This window comes from Macaca fascicularis, chromosome 13 (assembly GCF_037993035.2).
Source record: "Macaca fascicularis isolate 582-1 chromosome 13, T2T-MFA8v1.1".
In the NCBI taxonomy this organism is placed as follows: Eukaryota; Metazoa; Chordata; class Mammalia; order Primates; family Cercopithecidae; genus Macaca; species Macaca fascicularis.
Window position 1 is genome coordinate 84,220,892 of NC_088387.1, and position 21,071 is coordinate 84,241,962.

Consider the following 21,071-nt stretch of genomic DNA (forward strand, 5'->3'; position numbering starts at 1 on the left):
CGCACCACTGCACTCCAGCCTGGGTGACAAGTGAGACTCCTTCTCAAAAAAAAAAAAAAAAAGTAATAAACCACAATATCTGTTTGAGACTACTAAACTACTGTATTTAAAGGAGTTAAGGAGAATAAACTTATATTCTGTTGACTAATTGTATTTTAAAATATTAACCATGGATGAAGCAGAATCTCTCTGGGGATAATGATTCAAGTAAATATCCGGACAGTCCAGGATATCCAGTTATTATGGGAAACTAAAGGAAGCACTAAAGGTTGGTTTATGAATATTTTCAATGTTCCTTTAGCATATGCTGAAGTTTTTTTCTAAGGCTTACCTTAAGCATTTTCCCATTTTGAATTTAATCCAAAGTAAGTCTCTCCCCTCCCTTCTAGGCCATCATCTTTAAGCCATAAAATGCCCTGTGTAGGTGGAACAGGTCAGAAGACTGAATGCTCAAGCTGCATATGGAGTTAACATGGTAACAACACAGAATGTGATGACAGCTGACTCTAGAATCTCATTACATCAGTTTATATTAGAACTGTTCTGTAGCTCAGCTTTCTCAGAAGTTGGAATTCACATGGCTGTGGAATGTGTTTCTACCTTCACTGTTCAAGGAGTTATCCAACAAATCCAGGGGTGGGAAAACAGCTGGATGAGGACAATAACATATATGACACCTGCACAATCCTTTACCTTGGACCATCTCTCTCACCAGCTGCCTTCTACATCCCTGTCCTACTAACTCCTTCTTCTTTCACTTGAACATTCTTTACCCCAGATTTTTGCATCCTTCAGTGATACGGAAAAGCAACTGTTAGAGACTTTGGCCTAAAGATACATTGAGAAGGGAAAAAAAAGTTTAATAAGTAGCACATGTCCTTGCCCCCACAAATGAAACAAGCCTCATCCACCTTAGCAGTAAAGTATGCCATCTGACTGCTTGGGCCATTTGTACAGATTACGGGGATATGCTGTGCCACTATTACTCCTCAGAACAACTGATACTCACCTAAAGGCAAGGTTAACAGAGTTATTAGAAAAGAAACACTATCCTTTCTTATCCAAACCAATTTGGGTTACTGTCCCCATAACAGGTATATGTGTATTTGTATAACTACCTATGACATGAAACACCCCCTCAAATACTTTCATTTACTGTGCAATCTCCTGATCCTAAATACTACTACTGCCTCTAGCCTTTGCTCCCTTCCTAACACCCTACTCAGAAAACCCTTGAACAAATTCCTTTTAAGAGACCCAAAGCTCTCTCTAATGTTCAACATACGATGATCGGATTTGTAATTTGATTTTAGTTTACATACAAACTAATAAATTAATCTCTTACTGTTTCATGGATGCCGGCAGAAGACATGAGATTCCTGGGTTAGAGACAGAAGACTTACGTTACTTACAGCACAGCAAAGCAGCATGATCACCAGGACATTTATATTGGTTTTCCTGGGTCCCACATTGCCACAGGGGCAATGCAGAGGGCCCAAGGACACTTGCATTCACAGTGGATTGTGTTACAGGAAAGAAGGCTGAGCTTAAATGATCTACCACTTCTACAGTAAGTAGTAAGCAAACCTGCTAAACCTGCTCTTGGTCCTGAAGGGAAACAGTAACTCATTCTTCAGGGTTGCTCACCACAACCCTGAAAAATGGCCCACATAAAGAATGACCAGGGCCTTACATGCGTGGCTCATGTAGCAAGATGTCTGGGAGCACCAGAAGCCCAAGGAGGACTGTCTGTCTCTGTAGCAATCTATTAAATTTTCCCTCGCTTGTGAGATTACTGTCTTTTGTTCCTAAGCCACACTAAGGTCTGATTGCCATTTTCCAAAAGGATCTCTTCTGCACATTGCAAGAACAGAATATGTAATGCTTATAAAGTTTCTATAAGAAATTTTTCTTTGAAAAATTGGGCCAGCTTGTTGTTTAACACTCCCACCAATGGCCTCTAAAAGAAGCATCTGCTCACTGAGCTACCCCAAAGGAAATAATTATTTGTAACTAAATCTCAACATTGTTAATCACTGCTGCTCAGTGGAGGTAATAAAGAGGTCAGATCACTCCCCCGACCCTATTCAAGCAAATCTATGATTATCCAGACACAAAAAAAAGGTGTTTGGGTGTGGTGCATTTGGAGGATGAGGAAGAAGATCTAGATCTGCTCAGACATCAGAAAAGAAATATCATACCAGTACAGGTAATATCTAGAAGCTGTTTAATATTGTTCTACATGAAGAACTTACCTAACCCTCTAAATGTCTGCAAATTGCCTCCTTTTGGCTTATTTTTAAGAGAACCAAAATTAGACTTAGCCCAAAAGCAAATAGTAACCCCTTATAATGACAAGCATCTAAAACATGTTCATCCTTCAATTCATTCCCAATTCTCTTTATTATCAATTCCATGACCCCAAGTACCTTCTGCTTTTATCATGCCCTATGGCCACCCAACCCTCCTCCTTTTCTACAACAGCCACTCTATTCTCACCAAGGTCAATATTCCATCATTATACTCACTATGCCCAATGAACCTTTTGTTTATCTCTAACCACAATTACCACTCATTAAAATGAAAAGTTCATCATGATTGCTCAGGTGGATATTAGAAAATCTTTTAGAATAAAGCTTCTCAAATGTTAGGGTGTGTAAGAGTCATCCACAGAGCTTGTTAAAATGCAGATTCCTGAGCACTGCTCCCAGACATTCTGATTCGCTAGGTCGGAGGTATGTCCTGAGAATGTGCATTTCCCACACTCCCACAGGCAAGATGGGATGCTGATGTTGCTGGTCCACAGACCACAGTTTGAGTAGCTCTGTTCCAGAACATATGGGTCACTGACGACCCCCAGAGTCAAGGCAGAAGCATCTTTGGAGGTACCTCATAGCAGCTGCCTATCTAAGCTGGGGTCTAGAAAAGACAGTGAACAATATCAGGGCTGAATGTCCCCCTCCTGGAACCTAGATGACAAGTCTCTTCAGAGAATCTATATTACACATGGGGAGAAGTTGGAGGCACAAGGGAAGAGCCCTGACTGGGACTGAAACCTTAACACAAAGAACAAGCCCCAAACTAAAAATTGAATTAACTTGAATTGACAAATGTAAGTTTTTCCACATTATTCAAAACAAATATTGTGAAGTACTCTAAATTCAGCTATTGAAAAATGTACATCTGTAGCTGATCTGAGTGTAGTATTATTCTTCAATAATAATAATACAAACTATTCAATTCATTACATTAATTTAGTTGTTTTTATAAATAGTTTATCAAATGTGCCTGATTGTGGACAGTAACAGTAATGTTCATTTTTAAATTAGCACCAGGTAAACTTTTGTATTTCCTTTCACTACAACATTACACTCTATCCACATAAGTTCCCTGTTTGTAGTTGGTTACCAAGATGACACAGCTGTCTGTATGTGACTTGCGAGGCAGAAAAAGTATGGCTTTTTTATGAATATAGCACAAATATTGGTTATTTCTATTTTATAGAAATTCTACTTTCAGAATTTTCTCATCCATATATTATTTTCTTTTGAGAGAAAGAAGGTTATTAAAATTCACTGAATAACTCAGAAACAGAAAGTCAAATACCACATATTCTCATTCATAAGAGGGAACTAAATAATGTGTACACATGGACATTGAGCATGGAATAACAGACAGCGGACACTTCTAAAGGTGGGAGGGTGGGAGGAGGTAAGGGATGAGAAATTACCTAACGGGTACAATGTACACTATTTGGGTGATAGTTACACTAAAAGCTCATACTTTGCAAAACAGCCATGTAACAGAACTGTATTTTTATTCTCTAAATCTACAAAAATCAAAATTAAAAAAATAATTTCAAAAAATAAAATAAATTCACTAGACAGTAGTTACTAAAAGCATTCTAGTCAAGAATATAGAACACGACACAATCAAGGGTTTGAAATGATGCAAAAACAAGCTGGAAGTAGTTTTGAAACAATGAAAACAAAAAGTATGTATTCTAGGCCAACAAGTACATCTGCATTCTAGCAACATTAGACAATTTGTTTTCTTCTCTATACTCTCCACATCCTCCGCCTTTTGCCTCTCTATCAAGCTCACCCTAAAAATCCCCAAATCTGAATCAACTCAACCACCAGGGTTCTTACTCTCATATATGAAATGGCAATAACTATTGAAAAACAGAATCAACCAACAGTGAAGACTGGTACGTAGTCTTGAATCTCAAGTGGGGAAACCACCTCCTGGGTAATCCTTATGAAAGTTTCTAGTTAATTCCCTCTTCTACTCTCCACACCTGCTCTTCCAAACTTTCTTCCTTCACGTGTTCATTCATCATTAATACAAATACTTCATGATAATTTATCATGTGCTGGATGATAAACTGTGCTAAGCACTGGGAACACCACAGTAAACACATTAGTGCAGATTCTTAAGGAGGTCAAAGTCCTAAGACATGGAAACTGATAGAGGACAGGAGAGGGATAGTATAGGGAAGAGAAAAATAAAGCATCTCACTCTTCTTCCTCAAATGTGTCAGTGTCCATTCACCTCCACCCTAGCAGATGGCCTACAGTCCACCCTCCCTGAAAAAACTAGTTATAAGGCAGGAACTCTTTCAACTTCCAACCCCTACACCCACAAAGGTATCTACTTTCTTTCTTATTTTATTTTTTTTTGAGACGGAATCTCGCTCTGTTGCCCAGGCTGGAGTGCAGTGGTGCGATCTTGGCGCACTGCAACCTCCACCTCCCAGGCTCACACCATTCTCCTGCCTCAGCCTCCCAAGCAGCTGGGACCACAAGTGTCCACCATCACGCCCGGCTAATTTTTTTGTATTTTTAGTAGAGACAGGGTTTCACCGTGTTCGCCAGGATGGTCTCGATCTCCTGACCTCATGATCTGCCCACCTCGGCCTCCCAAAGTGCTGGGATTACAGGCGTGAGCCACCGCGCCCAGCCAAGGTATCTACCTTCTATTTCATAGAGTCAGAAACACCATCAATTGTAAGAATGAAAAAAAAGTTGCCAATAAAATTATGATTCAGTTCTATAATGCTATTAATTGACGGTAAGAAACGTCTCCATTTACGAGACTTAAAATGTTAAAAATGTTCATCTTAGAATTAATGAAATACAGTAGGTTGAACCCACCTGTTCCTTCTTAGTCAGGTTAGGCTTAAAAAGGTATTCAAATGGAATTGAGGTGAGTTTCATACATGGGTATTCACCTTGAGAGGTGAAGTCTGAATTCAGCAGGTATTTCACATACACCTTCACCTTATCCCCCTTCCCTTTATCCCCTAGGATACTGTTTTTAGAGCATTCTGACACTGTGTACTTTCTTAAGTGGGGATGAGTAAGGCAAGAGGCAGTGCAGCAGAGTGGTAAAGTGTACAGACTCTATCCCTTACCAGTGAGTTGCCTAATCTTTCCCAGACTCCACTGCCTTGTGTCTAAAACTTCAGAGTTAATGTGTATATTATATGAGATAATGAATATAAGACATTTAGGATAGGATGTGGAAAAAATTATTGATGGAGTTGACTTCCATTTTCTTCTGTAATATCTGTGTAGTCACAGAACTGGGGTCTTTTTTCCCCCCTTATATAACATGTAGAATTATTTTGTATATATTGTATCAAATGTACTAAGCATTAGAGACTTGTAGAAATCTAAGTATTACTCTTGGTGTCAAGGTATTGGGGTACCCAGATTCATTTGTAGATGTGCTGGTACAGTGGATGGATGTTGGACACTTCAAGTTTTGAAGAAGGCACAGGAAGATCACTAGATGAGGCTTCTGAAGACAAATGTGTCCAAATTGGAATCCATGGCCAATAGCATATAAGCTCTAAGAGTGCAAGGGCTTTGTTACCACTGTACTCATCTACAAGTGTGTAGCTCATAGTGGCTGCTCAGAAAACATTTGTTTTAGAAATGAATGAATCTGCAAATGTGTTCTTTCCGTCTTTCTTAAGAATTTATTGGTTATTATATTTATAGATTTAATGGCAACAGGGACATTGATTAGGAAGATGACAAAATGTAGAGAAGAGCTTAACCTTTTCCAAGCTAGTACTTACTCCTTTACTAGGGGCAGCAATGCTACTTTATATTGTCAGTTTCCATGTTACCAGATACTATCTTGAGCTTAATAAAGCTTCCCTAGAGTCGGCAAGTGACACTATTCTTTCTTCGACATGCTATCCCAATACCTAAGGTGTACTGCTGCTAAAAAGGTCAGGTGACACTTTGTTTCATAGGTTATTTCCTTTGTTTTATTTTTGATATTTTTTTAAAAGGCCCTTTTCCTGCATCTTAACTCTTGCCCTCTGTATTGGCTTCTTCCCTGTGGCCCATAAATATGCTCAAGTATCTCTCAGGTGAAAACACAAAATACATGTTCTCTGAACGTGATACCCCTTCTTAATTACACATCCTCCTTTCATCTAAAGTCAAGTTCCTTGAAATAAGCGTCCACCCTTCTGGTGTCCACATCTTTACCTCTCTTTCATTTGTCCAGGCCTAGATCAGGTTTCTGTACTTATCACTATCCACCAACTTCTCCTGCAAAGCTTCTCAATAAGTGACCTCCTAAGTCTCAAATCCAGCAAACACAGTTCAGTCCCTATTTTACTTGACCAAACACATTAGAAGTGAAAGGCTACTGTTAAATGTATTTTTCTAGTTCAGAGGTTGGCAAACTACACCCTGTGGGCCTAATCTACCAGCCCTCTATTTTTGTAAATAAAGTTTTATTGGAATGCAGCCATACCCATACTGCCTATGGCTGCTTTCACACTACAATGGCAGAGTTTTGAGATGGAGGCTGTGTGGTCCTCAGAGCCTAAAATTCTTTTTTTTTTTTTTTTTAAGATTGGCTGTTTTTTTAAATTGTGTTTTCAATGAGAAATACATCATCTGTTTACAAAATAACTCTTGAAAAATCCAAGGAGTACAGATACTATAAAACCAAAGCAAACTCCAGTTATGAGACACTACATACATCATGAAAAAACAACAGCCTCATCTCCAGGTTATGAAAACTAAAACTAAAAAGTCACTACATAGAAAAGGTCCAAGTTTTCAGCTTGGCAGAACTTGGGTGGTGCAGTTACACAAAATGTTTAATAAACAGAATTGTTTTCCCCTATGTGTAAACAAAATGACAAGACTAAACCTGTGCCTGGCAATTTCAATTTAACTCTGAAGCTACACATAATACACAGACACCTTATACACTTCACCTGTTGGCATGACCATATGACCATCTTTTTTTCTTAGTTGGTAGCGGGAAGGGCAAGGTGACTGTGCAGAGCAAAGATATGGGGAGTAGAAATATTGTATACTAGACATTATAAAGTCATGGTGAAAAGAAAACCTCAATTAATGCATAGCCTAAGGGGGAAAAGACTACACTCCAACTTCGCAAAGTTAATTTAGAAGGATAGAGGAAGAGTTTAACTGCAGTTTAACATGAAAAATGCATATATAATAGAATGGAGCGCAATGAAGGATTCGTGAAATATACAGCCTAAAATTCTTACAGAAAAAGTTTGCCAACTCCTGTTCTAGTACATTTAATACATCTGATCATTTCCTTCTAATTATAAAACAATTCATTTTAAAAAAGATTTTAGATATAGTGCAAAGCAACTTTATTATCTCAACTTTCATTAGCATCTAAAACAACATGAGACATGCATTATTAACCACATTTTAAGATAAATAAATTGAGGTTTGGAGAAGTGAAGTTACACGGCTAGTTAAAGGCTGAACCAGGATTCTTGCTTGGGTCAGAATGATTCTAAAACCTGTGACTTTTTACCACTATTCTGGAAATCTTGCCCTCTCTTGGTTTCTGTGACAACTTTGTCCTCTGGTTCCCTGCTCACTGCTTTGACCAGTCATCCGTCTTCTTTTGCAGGCTTATCCACCTCTATCCACTCCTTCAGTACTGGTTCCAGAAAGCTCTGTACTCCATTCTCTTCTCTCTTCCCATGCTACACATTGTGCTTGAGCAATGGCATCCGTTCCCACAGCATCCAGCTTCTTATAAAAGCTTCTTATGAAAGCTGGTATATACCCACTATACTAGTGGGATCCCCAAAATGTGAACAACTTTCCAGGGAGAAATGCTGCACTCAGCCTTTAGCAGTTCCTTTCATGGGTGGCACGTGGATGGCTGGCTGCTCATGCTGGCAGTGGCTTCAATCTCCTAGCAAGTCCTGCCCAGGAAGGTCTACCATCTGGCTGCAGGATGGAAAGGTGCTTCGCACTTATTGCTTTTTTCTTGGCCTTTAGGGTTCTAGTTAATAGAACCCTAAAAGACCAAAAGCATCACTCTTAAACATCTTGCTAGATATTCTTTTAAAAAATCTGTTTTACTTGTGAGACTTTGCTTTGTTCCTGCTAGATCTCCAGGGTCCAGACAGCGTCTGTCACAGAGTAGACACTCACACTGAATGAATGTGGGGACTTCAATTGTTAATGTTAACTTTTCTTTTTTTTAAAAGAAATTCATAGAAGAGGACTAAATGGCAAATGAATGAAGAAAAGTTCGATCTTACTGGTGTTCAGGGAAATACAAATTGAAAAATAATTAGTTACGATTTCATCTTCATCAGGTTGGCTAAAATTAAAAAGTCTGACAATATAAAAATTTGTATGGGAAGATAAGAATTCTCATATACTGCTCACAGGATAGTAACTTGGTATACTTTACGGAATAATTTAGTAATATATAATAATAACATAGTCTATTATATAGACTTCAAATGTATACTTTCAAGAAATTCTTCCACATATGCCTAAGGAACTATGAAGGAAGGTGTTCAATAAAGAATTGTTTACAAGAGCAAACACATGAGGATTCCCGGGTAAGATGGCCAAATAGACACAGCTCTGGTCTGCAGCATCCAGCGAGACCAATGCAGAAGGTGGGCGATTTCTGCATTTCCAACTGAGGTACCTGGTGCATCTCACTGGGACAGGTTAGACAGTGGGTGCAGCCTATGGAGGGTGAGGTGAAGCTGGGTGGGGTTTCGCCTCACCCGGGAAGTGCAAGGGGCCAGAGAACTCCCTCCCCTAGCCAAGGGGAGCTGTGAGGGACTTGCCGTGAGGGACAGAGATATCCGGCCCACATACTACACTTTTCCCATGGTCTTCACAACCCACAGACGAGGAGATTCCCTCCAGTACCTGTGCCACAAGGGCCCAGGGTTTCAAGCACAAAACTGAGTGACTGTTTGGGAAGATACCAAGCTAGCTGCAGGATTTTTTATTTTTTTTTGTACCCCAGTGGCACCTGGAACACCAGTGAGACAGAACCATTCACTCCCCTGGAAAGGGGGCTGAAGCCAGGGAGCCAAGTGGCCTAGCTCAGCGGATCCCACCCCCACAGAGTCCAGCAAGCTAAGATCCACTGGCTGGAAACTCTCGCTGACAGCACAGCAGTCTGAAGTCTACCTGGGATGCCCCAGCATGGTGGGGGAAGGGGTGTCCACCTTACTGAGGCTTGAGTAGGCAGTTTTCCCCACATGGTGTAAACAAAGCCACCAGGAAGTTCAGACTGAGTAGAGCCCACTGCAGCACTGCAAAGCAGCTGTAGCCAGATTGCCTTTCTAGATTCCTCCTCTCTGGGCAGGGCATCTCCGAAAGAAAGGCAGTAGCCTCAGTCTGCCGCTTACACATAAAACTCCCATTTCCCTGAGACAGAGCACCTGGGGGAAGGGGCCGCTGTGGACGCAGCTTCAGCAGACTTAAATATTCCTGCCTGCCAGCTCTAAAGAGAGCAGTGGATCTCCCAGCACAGGGCTCAAATTCTGCTAAGGGACAGGCTGCCTCCTCAAGTAGGTCCCTGATCCCTGTGACTCCTGACTGGGAGACACCTCCCAGCAGGGGTCAACAGACATCTCACACAGGAGAGCTCCAGTTGGCATCTGGCAGCTGCCCATCTGGGACGAAGCTTCTAGAGGAAGGAGCAGGCAGCAATCTTTGCTGTTCTGCAGCCTCCACTGGTGATACCCAGGCAAACAGGGTCTGGAGTGGACTCCCAGCAAACTCCAACAGAGCTGCAGAAGAGGGGCCTAACTGTTAGAAGGCAAACTAACAAACAGAAAGCAATAGCATCAACATCAACAAAAAGGAAGACCACGCAAAAACTCCATCAGAAGGTCACCAACAACAAAGAACAAAGGTAAATAAATACACAAAGATGAGGAAAACCAGTGCCAAAAGGCTGAAAATTCCAAAAAACAGAATGCCTCTTCTCCCCCTAAGGATCACAACTCCTCGCCAGCAAGAGAACAAAACTGGACAGAGAATGAGTCTGATGAATTGACAGAAGTAGGCTTCAGATGGTGGGTAATAACAAACTCCTCTGAACTAAAGGAACAAGCTCTAACCCAATGCAAGGAAACCTTGATAAAAGGTTAGAGAAATTGCTAACAAGAATAACAAGTTTAGAGAAGAACATAAATGACCATGCATGACCTGATGGAGCTGAAAAACATAGCACAAGAACTTCATGAAACATACACAAGTATCAAAAGCCAAACTGATCAACCGGAAGAAAGGATATAAGAGATTGAAGATCAACTTAATGAAATAAAGCGTGAAGATAATATTAGAGAAAAAAAGAATGAAAAGGAATGAACAAAGCCTCCAAGAAATATGAGACTATGTGAAAAGACCAAACCTACACTCAGGTGTACCTGAAAGTGACAGGGAAAATGGAACCAAGTTGGAAAACACACTTCAGGATACTATCCAGGAGAACTTCCCCAACATAGCAAGACAGGCCAACATTCAAATTCAGGAAATATGGAGAACACCACAAAGATATTCCTGAAGAAGAGAAACCCCAAAACACATAATTGTCAGATTCACCATGGTTGAAATGAAGGAAAAAATATTAAGGACAGCCAGAGAGAAAGGTCGAGGTACCCACAAAGGGAAGCCCACCAGACTAACAGGAGATCTCTCTGCAGAAACTCTACAAGCCAGAAGAGAGTGGGGGTCAATATTTAACATTCTTAAAGAAAAGAATTTTCAATCCAGAACTTCATATCGAGCCAAATTAAGCTTCATAAGTGAAGGAGAAATAAAATCCTTTATAGACAAGCAAATGCTGAGGGATTTTGTCACCATCAAGCCTCCTTACAAGAGCTTCTGAAGGAAGCACTAAATATGGAAAGGAAAAACCAGTACCAGAAATGGCAAAAACACACTAAAATGTAAAGACCATCCACACTATGAAGAAACTGCATCAACTAATGGGCATCAACTTATGATGCCAGCTAGCATCATAAGGACAGGATCAAATTCACACATAACAATATTAACCTTAAATGTAAATGGGCTAAATGCCCCAATCAAAAGACACAGACTGGAAACTGGATAAAGAGTCAAGACCCATTGGTGTGCTGTATTCAGGAGACCCATCTCACATGCAAAGACACTCATAGGCTCAAAATAAAGGGATGGAAGATTTATAAAGCAAATAGAAAGCAAATAAAGCAGGGTTTACAGTACCAGTCTCTGATAAAACAGACTTTAAACCAACATACATCAAAAAAGACAAAGAAGGGCACTACATAATGGTCAAGGGATCAATTCAACAAGAAGAGCTCACTATCCTAAATATATATGCACCCAATACAAAAGCACCGCAATTTCTTAGAGACATACAAAGAGACTTAGACTCCCACACAATAACAGTGGCAGAATTTAACACCCCACTGTCAATATTAGACAGATCAATGAGACAGAAAATTAACAAGGATATTCAGGACTTGAACTCAGCTCTGAACCAAGTGGACCTAATAGACATCTACAGAACTCTCCACCCCAAATCAACAGAATATACATTCTACTCAGCACCATATAGCACTTATTCTAAAATCAACCACATAATTGGAAGTAAAAGACTCCTCAGCAAATGCAAAAGAATGGAAACCATACCAAACAGTCTCTCAGACCACAGTGCAATCAAATTAGAACTCAAGGTTAAGAAACTCACTCAGAACTACACAACTACATGGAAATGGAAAAATGTGCTCCTGAATGACTACTGGGTAAATAACAAAATTAAGGCAGAAATAAATAAGTTCTTTGAAACCAATGAGAACAAAAATGCAACGTACCAGAATCTCTGGGACACAACTAAAGCCGTGTTTAGAGTGAAATTTATAGCACTAAAGGCTCACAGGAGAAAGCAGGAAAGATCTAAAATTGACACCCTAACATCACAATTAAAAGAACTAGAGCAGCAAGAGCATACAAACTCAAAACCCAGCAGAAGATGAGAAATAACTAAGATTAGAGCGGAACTGAAGGAGATAGAGATAAAAAAAATCTTCAAAAAATCAGTGAATCCAGGAGCTGGTGTTTTGAAAAGATTAAGAAATAGATAGACCACTAGCCAGATTAATAAAGAAGAAAAAAGAGAAGAATCAAATAGACACCATAAAAAGTGATAAAGGGGAGATCACCACTGATTCCACAGAAATACAAACTACCATCAGAGAATACTATAAACACCTCTATGCAAATAAACTAGAAAATCCACAAGAAATGGATAAATTCCTGGACACACACACCCTCCCAAGACTAAACCAGGAAGAAGTCAAATCCCTGAATAGACCAATAACAAGTTCTGAAATTGAGGCAGTAATTAATAGCCTACCAACCATAAAAAGCCCAGGTTCAGATAGATTCACAGTTGAATTCTACCAGAGGCACAAAGTGGAGCTGGTACCATTCCTTCTGAAACTATTCCAAACAAGAGAAAAAGAGGGACTCCTCCCTAACTCATTTTATGAGGCCAGCATCATCCTGATACCAAAACCTGGCAGAGACACAACAAGAAAAAAAGAAAATTTCAGGCCAATATCCCTGAGGAAGATTGATGCAAAAATCCTCAATAAAATACTGGCAAACCGAATCCAGAAGCACATCAAAAAGCTTATCCACCATGATCAAGTTGCCTTCATCCCTGGGATGCAAGGCTGTTCAACCTACACAAATCAGTAAACATAATCCATCACATAAACAGAACCAACAACAAAAACCACACGATTATCTCAATAGAGACAGAAAAGGCCTTCAATAAAATTCAACACCCCCTCATGCTAAAAACACTCAATAAACTAGGTATTGATGGAACATATCTGAAAATAATAAAAGCTATTTATGACAAAACCACAGCCAATATCATATTGAATGGGCAAAAGCTACAAGTATTTCCTTTGAAAACTGGCACAAGACAAGGATGCCCTCTCTCACCACTCCTATTCAACATAGCACTGGAAGTTCTGGCCAGAGGAATCAGGAAAGAGAAAGAAATAAAGTTATTCAAATATGAAGAGAGGAAGTCAAATTATCTCTGTTTGCAGATGACATGATTGTATATTTAGAAAATCTCATTGTCTCAGCCCCAAATCTCCTTAAGCTGATAAGCAACTTCAGCAAAGTCTCAGCATACAAAATCATTGTGCAAAAATCCCAAGCATTCCTATAAACCAACAATAGAGAGTCAAATAACAAGCAAACTCCAATTCATAGTTACTACAAATGGAATAAAATACCTAGGAATCCAACTTACAAGGGATGTGAAGGACCTCTTCAAGAATTACAAACTACTGTTCAAAGAAATAAGAGAGGACACAAACAAATGGGAAAACATTCCATGTTCATGGATAGGAAGAATCAATATCGTGAAAATGGCCACACTCCTCAAAGTAATTTACAGATTCAATGTTATTCCCATCAAGCTACCATTGACTTTCTTCACAGAATTACAAAAAAACTACTTTAAATTTCACATAGAACCAAAAAGGAGCCTGTATAGCCAAGATGATCCTAAGCAAAAAGAGCCAAGCTGAAGGCCTCACGCTACCTGACTTCAAAGTATACTACAGTAACCAAAACAGCACGGTACTGGTACCAAAACAGATATATAGACCAATGGAATAGAACAGAGGCTTGAGAAGTAACAGCACATATCTACAACCATCTGATCTTTGACAGACCTGACAAAAACAGCAATGGGGAAAAGATTCCATATTTAATAAACGGTGTTGGGAAAACTGGCTGGCCATCCATATGCAAAAATCTGAAACTGGACCCCTTCCTTACACCTTATACAAAAATTAACTCAAGATGGATTGGATTAAAGACTTAAGTGTAAGACCTAAAAACCATAAAAACCCTAGAAGAAAACCTAGGCAATACCATTCAGGACATAGGCATGGGCAAAGATTTCATGACTAAAACATCAAAAGCAATTGCAACAAAAGCCAAAATTGACAAATGGGATCTAATTAAACTAAAGAGTTCCTGCACAGCAAAAGAAAGTATCATCAGAGTGAACAGGCACCCTACAGAATGGGAGAAAATTTTTGCAATCTATCTGTCTGACAAAGGGCTAATATTAAGTATCTACAAGGAACTTAAACAAATTTACAAGAAAAAAGCAAACAACCCCATCAAAAAGTGGGCAAAGGATATAAACAGACACTTTTCAAAAGAAGACATTTATGTGGCCAACAAATATATGAAAAAAAGCTCATCATCACTGTTCATCAGAGAAGTGCAAATCAAAACCACAATGAGATATCATCTCACACCAGTTAGAATGGTGATCATTAAAATGTCAGGAAACAACAGATGTGGAGAAATAGAAACACTTTTACACTGTTGGTGGGAGTATAAATTAGTTTAACCATTTTGGAAGACAGTGTGGCAAGTCCTGAAGAATCTAGAACTAGAAATACCATTTGACCCAGCAATCCCATTACTGGGTATATACCCAAAGGATTATAAAGCATTTTACTATAAAGACACATGCACACACATGTTTATTGCAGCACTATTCACAATAGCAAAGACTTGGAACCAACCGAAATGCCCATCAATGATAGACTGGATAAAGGAAATGTGGCATATATACACTACAGAAAACTATGCAGCCATAAAAAAGAATGAGTTCATGTCCTTTGCAGGGACACGGATGAAGCTGGAAACCATCATTCTCAGCAAACTAACACAGGAACAGAAAACCAAACACCACATGTTCTCACTCCTAAGTGGGAGTTGAACAATGAGAACACATGGACACAGGGAGGGGAACATCACACACCAGGGCCTGTTAGCAGGTGGGGAGTATGGGGAGGGGTAGCAGCATTTAGGACAAATACCTAACATAGATGACGGGTTGATGGGTGCAGCAAACCAACATGGCACATGTCTACCTATGTAACAAACCTGCACATTCTGCACGTGTATCCCAGAACTTAATAAAAAAGGAGCAAAAACATGATGACCTAAACATCCATCAACAGGGAAATAAACTAAGGTATATTCATTCAAAGGAATGCAGCATAGCAGTTAAAAAGAATGAAATAGTTTTATGCATATACATATCGATATAAAAAAACAAAAAAATTTATTGCAAAGCATGTTACAAAACGTGTGTGCCATATAATGACATGTATGTAAATTTTAAGGAAAAAAACCATTTATGTCTTGTTTATATAAAAGCACATATGCAGGAGAAACATTACCACTTTCAAAGGAAGAATGCACACCAACTTCAAGATGATAATTTCCCTGAGAGAAAGGAGAGTGGGTACTTCAATTACATATGTGATGTTTCATTTTTTAAAAGATCAGAAGTAGAAAATAACTTTGTTTTGCAAATTTAGACAACCATAATAGCAAGGCATATAAATCACCACACAATGAGCTTCTGAATCTCTGTTTATCTCCATGCTTTTAACAACTGAAGTTCCACATTAAAACTGACTTGACAGGAGCAAATAATGGTAAGAGTAAAAACACAAATGAACAAAAAGCACTCTATATTTTTGGTTCATGAAAGTGAAAGTTAAGAGTTTCAAATAAAACCTCAAAAACGTGTGTCTGTGGTCTTACTTTCATCATCATTCTCTATTATTTATGAAGTAATATTATCTAAGGTAATACATACTATGCCTGCTACTATGGTATTCTGGGAGTGGATTTGTGGGGTTTTGTTTTCTTTTCGAATAATCAGTACTGTTTCTGTTGATACTATATGAGGGTATCATATGAACCTGACACTAAATGAAAATACGTAGGGCAAGAAAAAAAGAAAAAAGACCCATATGGTCACTATACAACCCTGAGTCTAATTTTGAAACTCATCTATTCTTCCTAAAGCTCACAGTGAACTGAAAGAATAATGAATTTGTTACTTTCAACTGGAATAAAAGTTAACTTTTTAAAAAAATGTTTCTAAAGCCTCATATAATATTGTAATTCAAATAATAGTTTTAGACCCATAGAGTGATAAAGCAACATAAGTCAAATATGACAAAGAGAGGTAGGAAGCTTAAAAAATAAAATGAACTGAAAAGTTTTCAGAAATCACTCAAATTTAAATGAAAACATCATCGTGAACTAGAGACCTTAAGAGTATATTTTTTACCATGTCCTCAAAGGGACCCAACCAGCCTCTGATACCATCCTCCCTAAAAATAGTACTCCCCCATATACCCAGCTTTTGGGGTCGAATACTATTCTCATCGAAAGAAACTGATGCTGCCATAGCAGTAGCTGATTCTGTCTTGGAGTGACAAAAAAATTAAAAAAAAAAAAAATTAAGTAAAAATATGTGATTACCAAGAAGCAAAGATGCTTTCCAAAATGTTAACACTAGTGCTAAAAAGGACACAGACACAAACTTAACAGACCCCTCTGAGGGCCACCTTACGAGAATTTGAGCATTGTTCATCACCACCATACCTAGCAGAAAATCAGCTGAGCCCCAGAAAAGGCATAAATGCATAGGTCCATAATAATACTTATGTACTAAGAGACAGCACACAAGAGATTCTAACGGTTACAGAAAATATGTTCAACTGATCTACCCAAATTTCATGAGTCCTCCACTCAAGTTTTTGTCAACAACTAAGGACAGAATTAGATATCTTTCCTTTCTTATGTGAAACAAATAGTATCAGAAAATTGTGGCTGATATCCATTTTTTGAAAAGAAGTAAAAATCTTCAGGTACCTATTGTAAAAGAGAAATGTTACATATGGAACATGTAACTGTCACTTAATGTTTTAATTTTTGCTGTCAAGGACACTTGTGTAGGAAGAGTACATCCCACCTTAAAAGTGGGAAAGAGGGTATGACTCTATCTCCCCATGGCCAGTCTTCAGTCCCACAGGAGATTATAAAAAGACAGGCAATCTCTTTACACAAATATACTTTACAAAAACCTTGTTTTTTAAAAATATTTTATTTATTTAAAGTTAGTTTCTACATGCTTATTTAGAAAAATTTCACATCTAAATTTTTTTAATCTTATTCCTTTCTCAAAAGAATCCAAACTGTTTGTCTGCTTGTTTTGTTTACTTTTCTAAAGGACAGCTAAACAGGAAAAAGCTTCTCCCCTTCTTTACTGAGTGCCATTTTCTGTAATATAGTCCAAGGCACTGGGGATGTACTGCATCTACTCTAGTGTTTTATTGCTAACAAAGGCACCTAGGATCAAGCAAGAGGAGGGAATGTCTCTCCTGACATCAGTCTTAAAGTTTTGACATGTCTAGTTTTTTCAACTAGCTGTACATTACTGTCATTCATAAATTTCACAAATCCTTCTTGAACCCACATAAAAAATCTGTGCCTACACCATTACTTCCATTACTTGAAATTAAGTCCCATAATTATCTTCTTTATACTTGTCCTAAATGAATCCTAAACTTACCAAAGTTTGCCTCTTTTTCTAGAATTTTAGAACTTCTTGAATAAGCCTATGCTCAACTTAACCCGTGTCTTTTTAGATTGAAGGCCATTCACCCTTTTGGTCTACACTCCTTTAGCATAACTGGATTTTTCCTCTCAGTCTAGCGGATCTCCTCTGGTTAGTCCCTAGTTCCATTAGGTCTTTTCTAAGATGCAATTGCCAAAACTGCACACAGGACACACGATGAGGAAATACCACAGATTTACGTACAGGTAGGATAACCATCTGGTTTGTCTTTGATAACTCTCAATGATGCTCAATGCTATGTTGGGATTTTTGTTATTATTAGAGTACTAACCTGCTGTTTTCTACATCCATAATAAATAAGTACTAGGTCTCTTTTCTGAGTTACAGTTTCAAATGATTTAAGATTATTTTAGATTCCTTCTGAATAGTTCCCTTCCCTATTTCAAAACCAGTCAACAACTTTTTGTTGCTGTTCAAGAACACAAATTTTTTAGCTATCATTTGTGGCTCTGCCCTATTTGAAAACTATTGAGAGTCATTGTTCTAGTTCACTTACAAAGAGGCTAAACAATTCCAGTCCTAGCACTGATGTCAAAGACCTGATCAACTATTTACATTTTTTAATCTATGAAATTATGCTTTTATCCCTAGCACCTCCCTCTAGATCCTTTGTTTCCTCCTTCCAGATCCCTTCTCCCAATTCTATGGTAATTTAGCAGATCATTCATTCATTCAAGAAATCTTTACTGGCATCTACTCTGTGCTAGGCACAGAAATAATGTGTTAGGACTACAACAATGAAAACACAAGGTCACTGCCCTCAAGAATTTCAGGCTGTATCATATTCACTAGGGCTCCTTTTTTTACCTGCCTATTTTATTCCTCAAAAACACTAGTCAGGCACAATTTCTTTATTCACACATTACTTGCTTTTCCCTAAAAGAATATTTGTTGATGTTTCTGGTGTTAGAATTCAATGGATTAACCCATGCAAAAACGAGACAGAATCACCTATATATTCTCAAGTCTTTTTTGACCTGCATTACAATTCAGTAGCCAGTAGCCCAAATGGCTATTTAAATTTAAATTAATTACAATTAAATACAATTACAACTTCAATGAAATAAAAGAAAACTTCAGTTCCTCAGTTGCATTAGCCACAATTCAAGTGCTTTGTGGCCACAGGGGGCTAGTGGCTACCATATTGGGCAGCACAGACTTGGACCATTTCCATCACTGCAGAAAGTTCTTTTGAACAGGAGTGGCTAGAGAATTCTCACATAAGGAGTCACACAGTGGCCACATTAAAACAATAGGTTATACACTTTGGCAAATAATTACTGCCTTCCTCAATATTCACATAATACCACCTGCTACAAGTTATTTATATTCCTTTGGTCAGTATGGTCTACACTAGCTTAAATACTGACTACTGAATATGACTTTAATTATAATCTAAGTCAAAATATCACTCCTTTTCACTTTATGTGAGCAGCAGAATACATGACTGGAATCCATAATGAAAATACCTAAATAATAGTAATAATGATAATAATCAATTCAACATGAGAAATATCTTAAAGAAACTTACCCTCCTTCACTTTCTGCTTCCTCTGAACTATTACTTGTTGCTGAACTTTGAATTGTAGGGAGTCTTCTTTTTCTTGCTCTGTGCTGAGGGCTTACCTTATGAACAGTTATTTTCCCTCCAAGTTCATCTTGTATATATTCCTCCAGCTTTGGAACAGTTTCTTTAAGAAATCTGATTTCCTCTTTGAGTTCTTCCATATTTGTCAGTAATTCGTTTAACTTCTCCAGTATCTGAAGTTGCCTTTCTTGAAAGATCACTGTTGTTCCTTGGTCATTATGTACTTCATCTTTCAAAGTTATTGAATTAAATGTATTATCCAGAGAAAGAAATTTAGGTAACTTCATTGTTTTCTCTGGTTTACGGACCTTGTGGTACCACAAGAGCAGCAAGCTGATTCCAGCAGTGCCCACCATGATGCCAAATATCAGCTCTTTGTTTGTGGAATGAGGCATTTCTTGGTTTTTGTTTCTAAAATTAAAAACATAAATGTAAATGACTGTTTATGTATTTGTCCAAGACAAAAATATAGGTGCTTTTTCAATCAACAAAAGCCAAGTTTACATCACAAAAATCACTCTATGCCTATCACAGGGCTTATAAAAAGTAGGACAATTGCCCAAAGGATGGGAAAGGACAAATGGAAGTATACTGTTGTAAGAATCTTAGATTACAATGAAGAATTATCATATTAAGTTAAAGATGCAAAACCACTAAAAAGCAAACCACTAAAACAACCACTAAAAAGTAAAAAAAAAAAAATCCAAGGTGATACATAATAAGCCAATAATAGAGATAAAAATAAAACACTAAAGATACTCGCTTGGTCCAAAAGAAGGCAGGAGAAGGAGAAAAAAGAACAGATGGGCAAATAGAAAACAAATAGAAGAGAAATTATGCCATTATTAAGTGGGCAAATGGTGCCAAAAGATCTAGAAATAACAGTTTTTGTTTGCAAACAGAAAAGACCCCATAAAAAGAAAAGAAAAATTGATGAAGTAGACATACAGAAAACTGCATAGCAATCAACTTGAGAAGGCAAAGGAGGTGGACTCTACTGTACAAGTACAGGAGTTGACCTTTGATGGGAACATAAACCATTCATTCATAGTCATAAAAGGCAGATTATGTGAGCAGAGATTTAGGTAGGTGGGTAGATGCAGTGCTGGGAGGTTATGCAAGCTCTCTTTGATGGCTTTATTGTTCTAAGTGAGATAGGAAGCAAAGTAAATAGCTGGGAGTGAGAATTGGGGAAGAAATATCAGTAAGATGAAAATTCTGAATTAGGTTGTATACCCGAAATTCACCATCCTCGGCTATATATCCTATGATTCCACATATTCTATCAAGCATTGTTTCTTACACTTTAAATGGCCAACTAAATGTAATGTTTCAAATGCTTCCTTGGTGGTCTAATGGTTAGGATTTCTGGGCTCGCAAATGCCCTATGGAAGAGGGTCTGAGAGAACAAGCAGCCATAATCTATTTCTGAAAAACCTGCTTAAAAGAATGTCTTTGGATTCCTATTTTACTAGATTATATGCCTGGAACACAGAAAGTATCCTGTTTGGATGCTCTACACTTCATTACAGGGCTAAGTGTCAATGAGAAGGACTGACTTTAAAATAATCTTCCAGAAATTACCTCAGGTGTTAGTAAACATTATATCCAAGAGATTTAAGAATCCCTTATTTTAAACCAAAGATTCCAGAAA

General features: G+C 38.2%; 1 protein-coding gene across 10 annotated transcripts in view; it reads right to left on the reverse strand.

Annotated features, from left to right (window-relative positions):
* The window catches only part of RMDN2 (regulator of microtubule dynamics 2), an 85,720-nt gene that overhangs the window by 57,476 nt on the left and 7,173 nt on the right, over window positions 1–21,071 (reverse strand). For 6 of the 10 annotated variants that reach the window (XM_074011923.1, XM_074011925.1, XM_005576103.4 and 3 more), the window contains exon 2: window positions 19,361–19,828. In XM_074011923.1, coding sequence (XP_073868024.1) covers window positions 19,361–19,812 — 452 coding nt within the window. In that variant the 5' untranslated portion in view covers window positions 19,813–19,828. Of the gene's footprint in view, window positions 1–331; window positions 496–15,571; window positions 15,618–19,360; window positions 19,829–21,071 lie in introns of those variants that run through there. The other 4 variants (XM_065527171.1, XM_065527170.1, XM_065527169.2 and 1 more) reach the window with 2 other exon arrangements.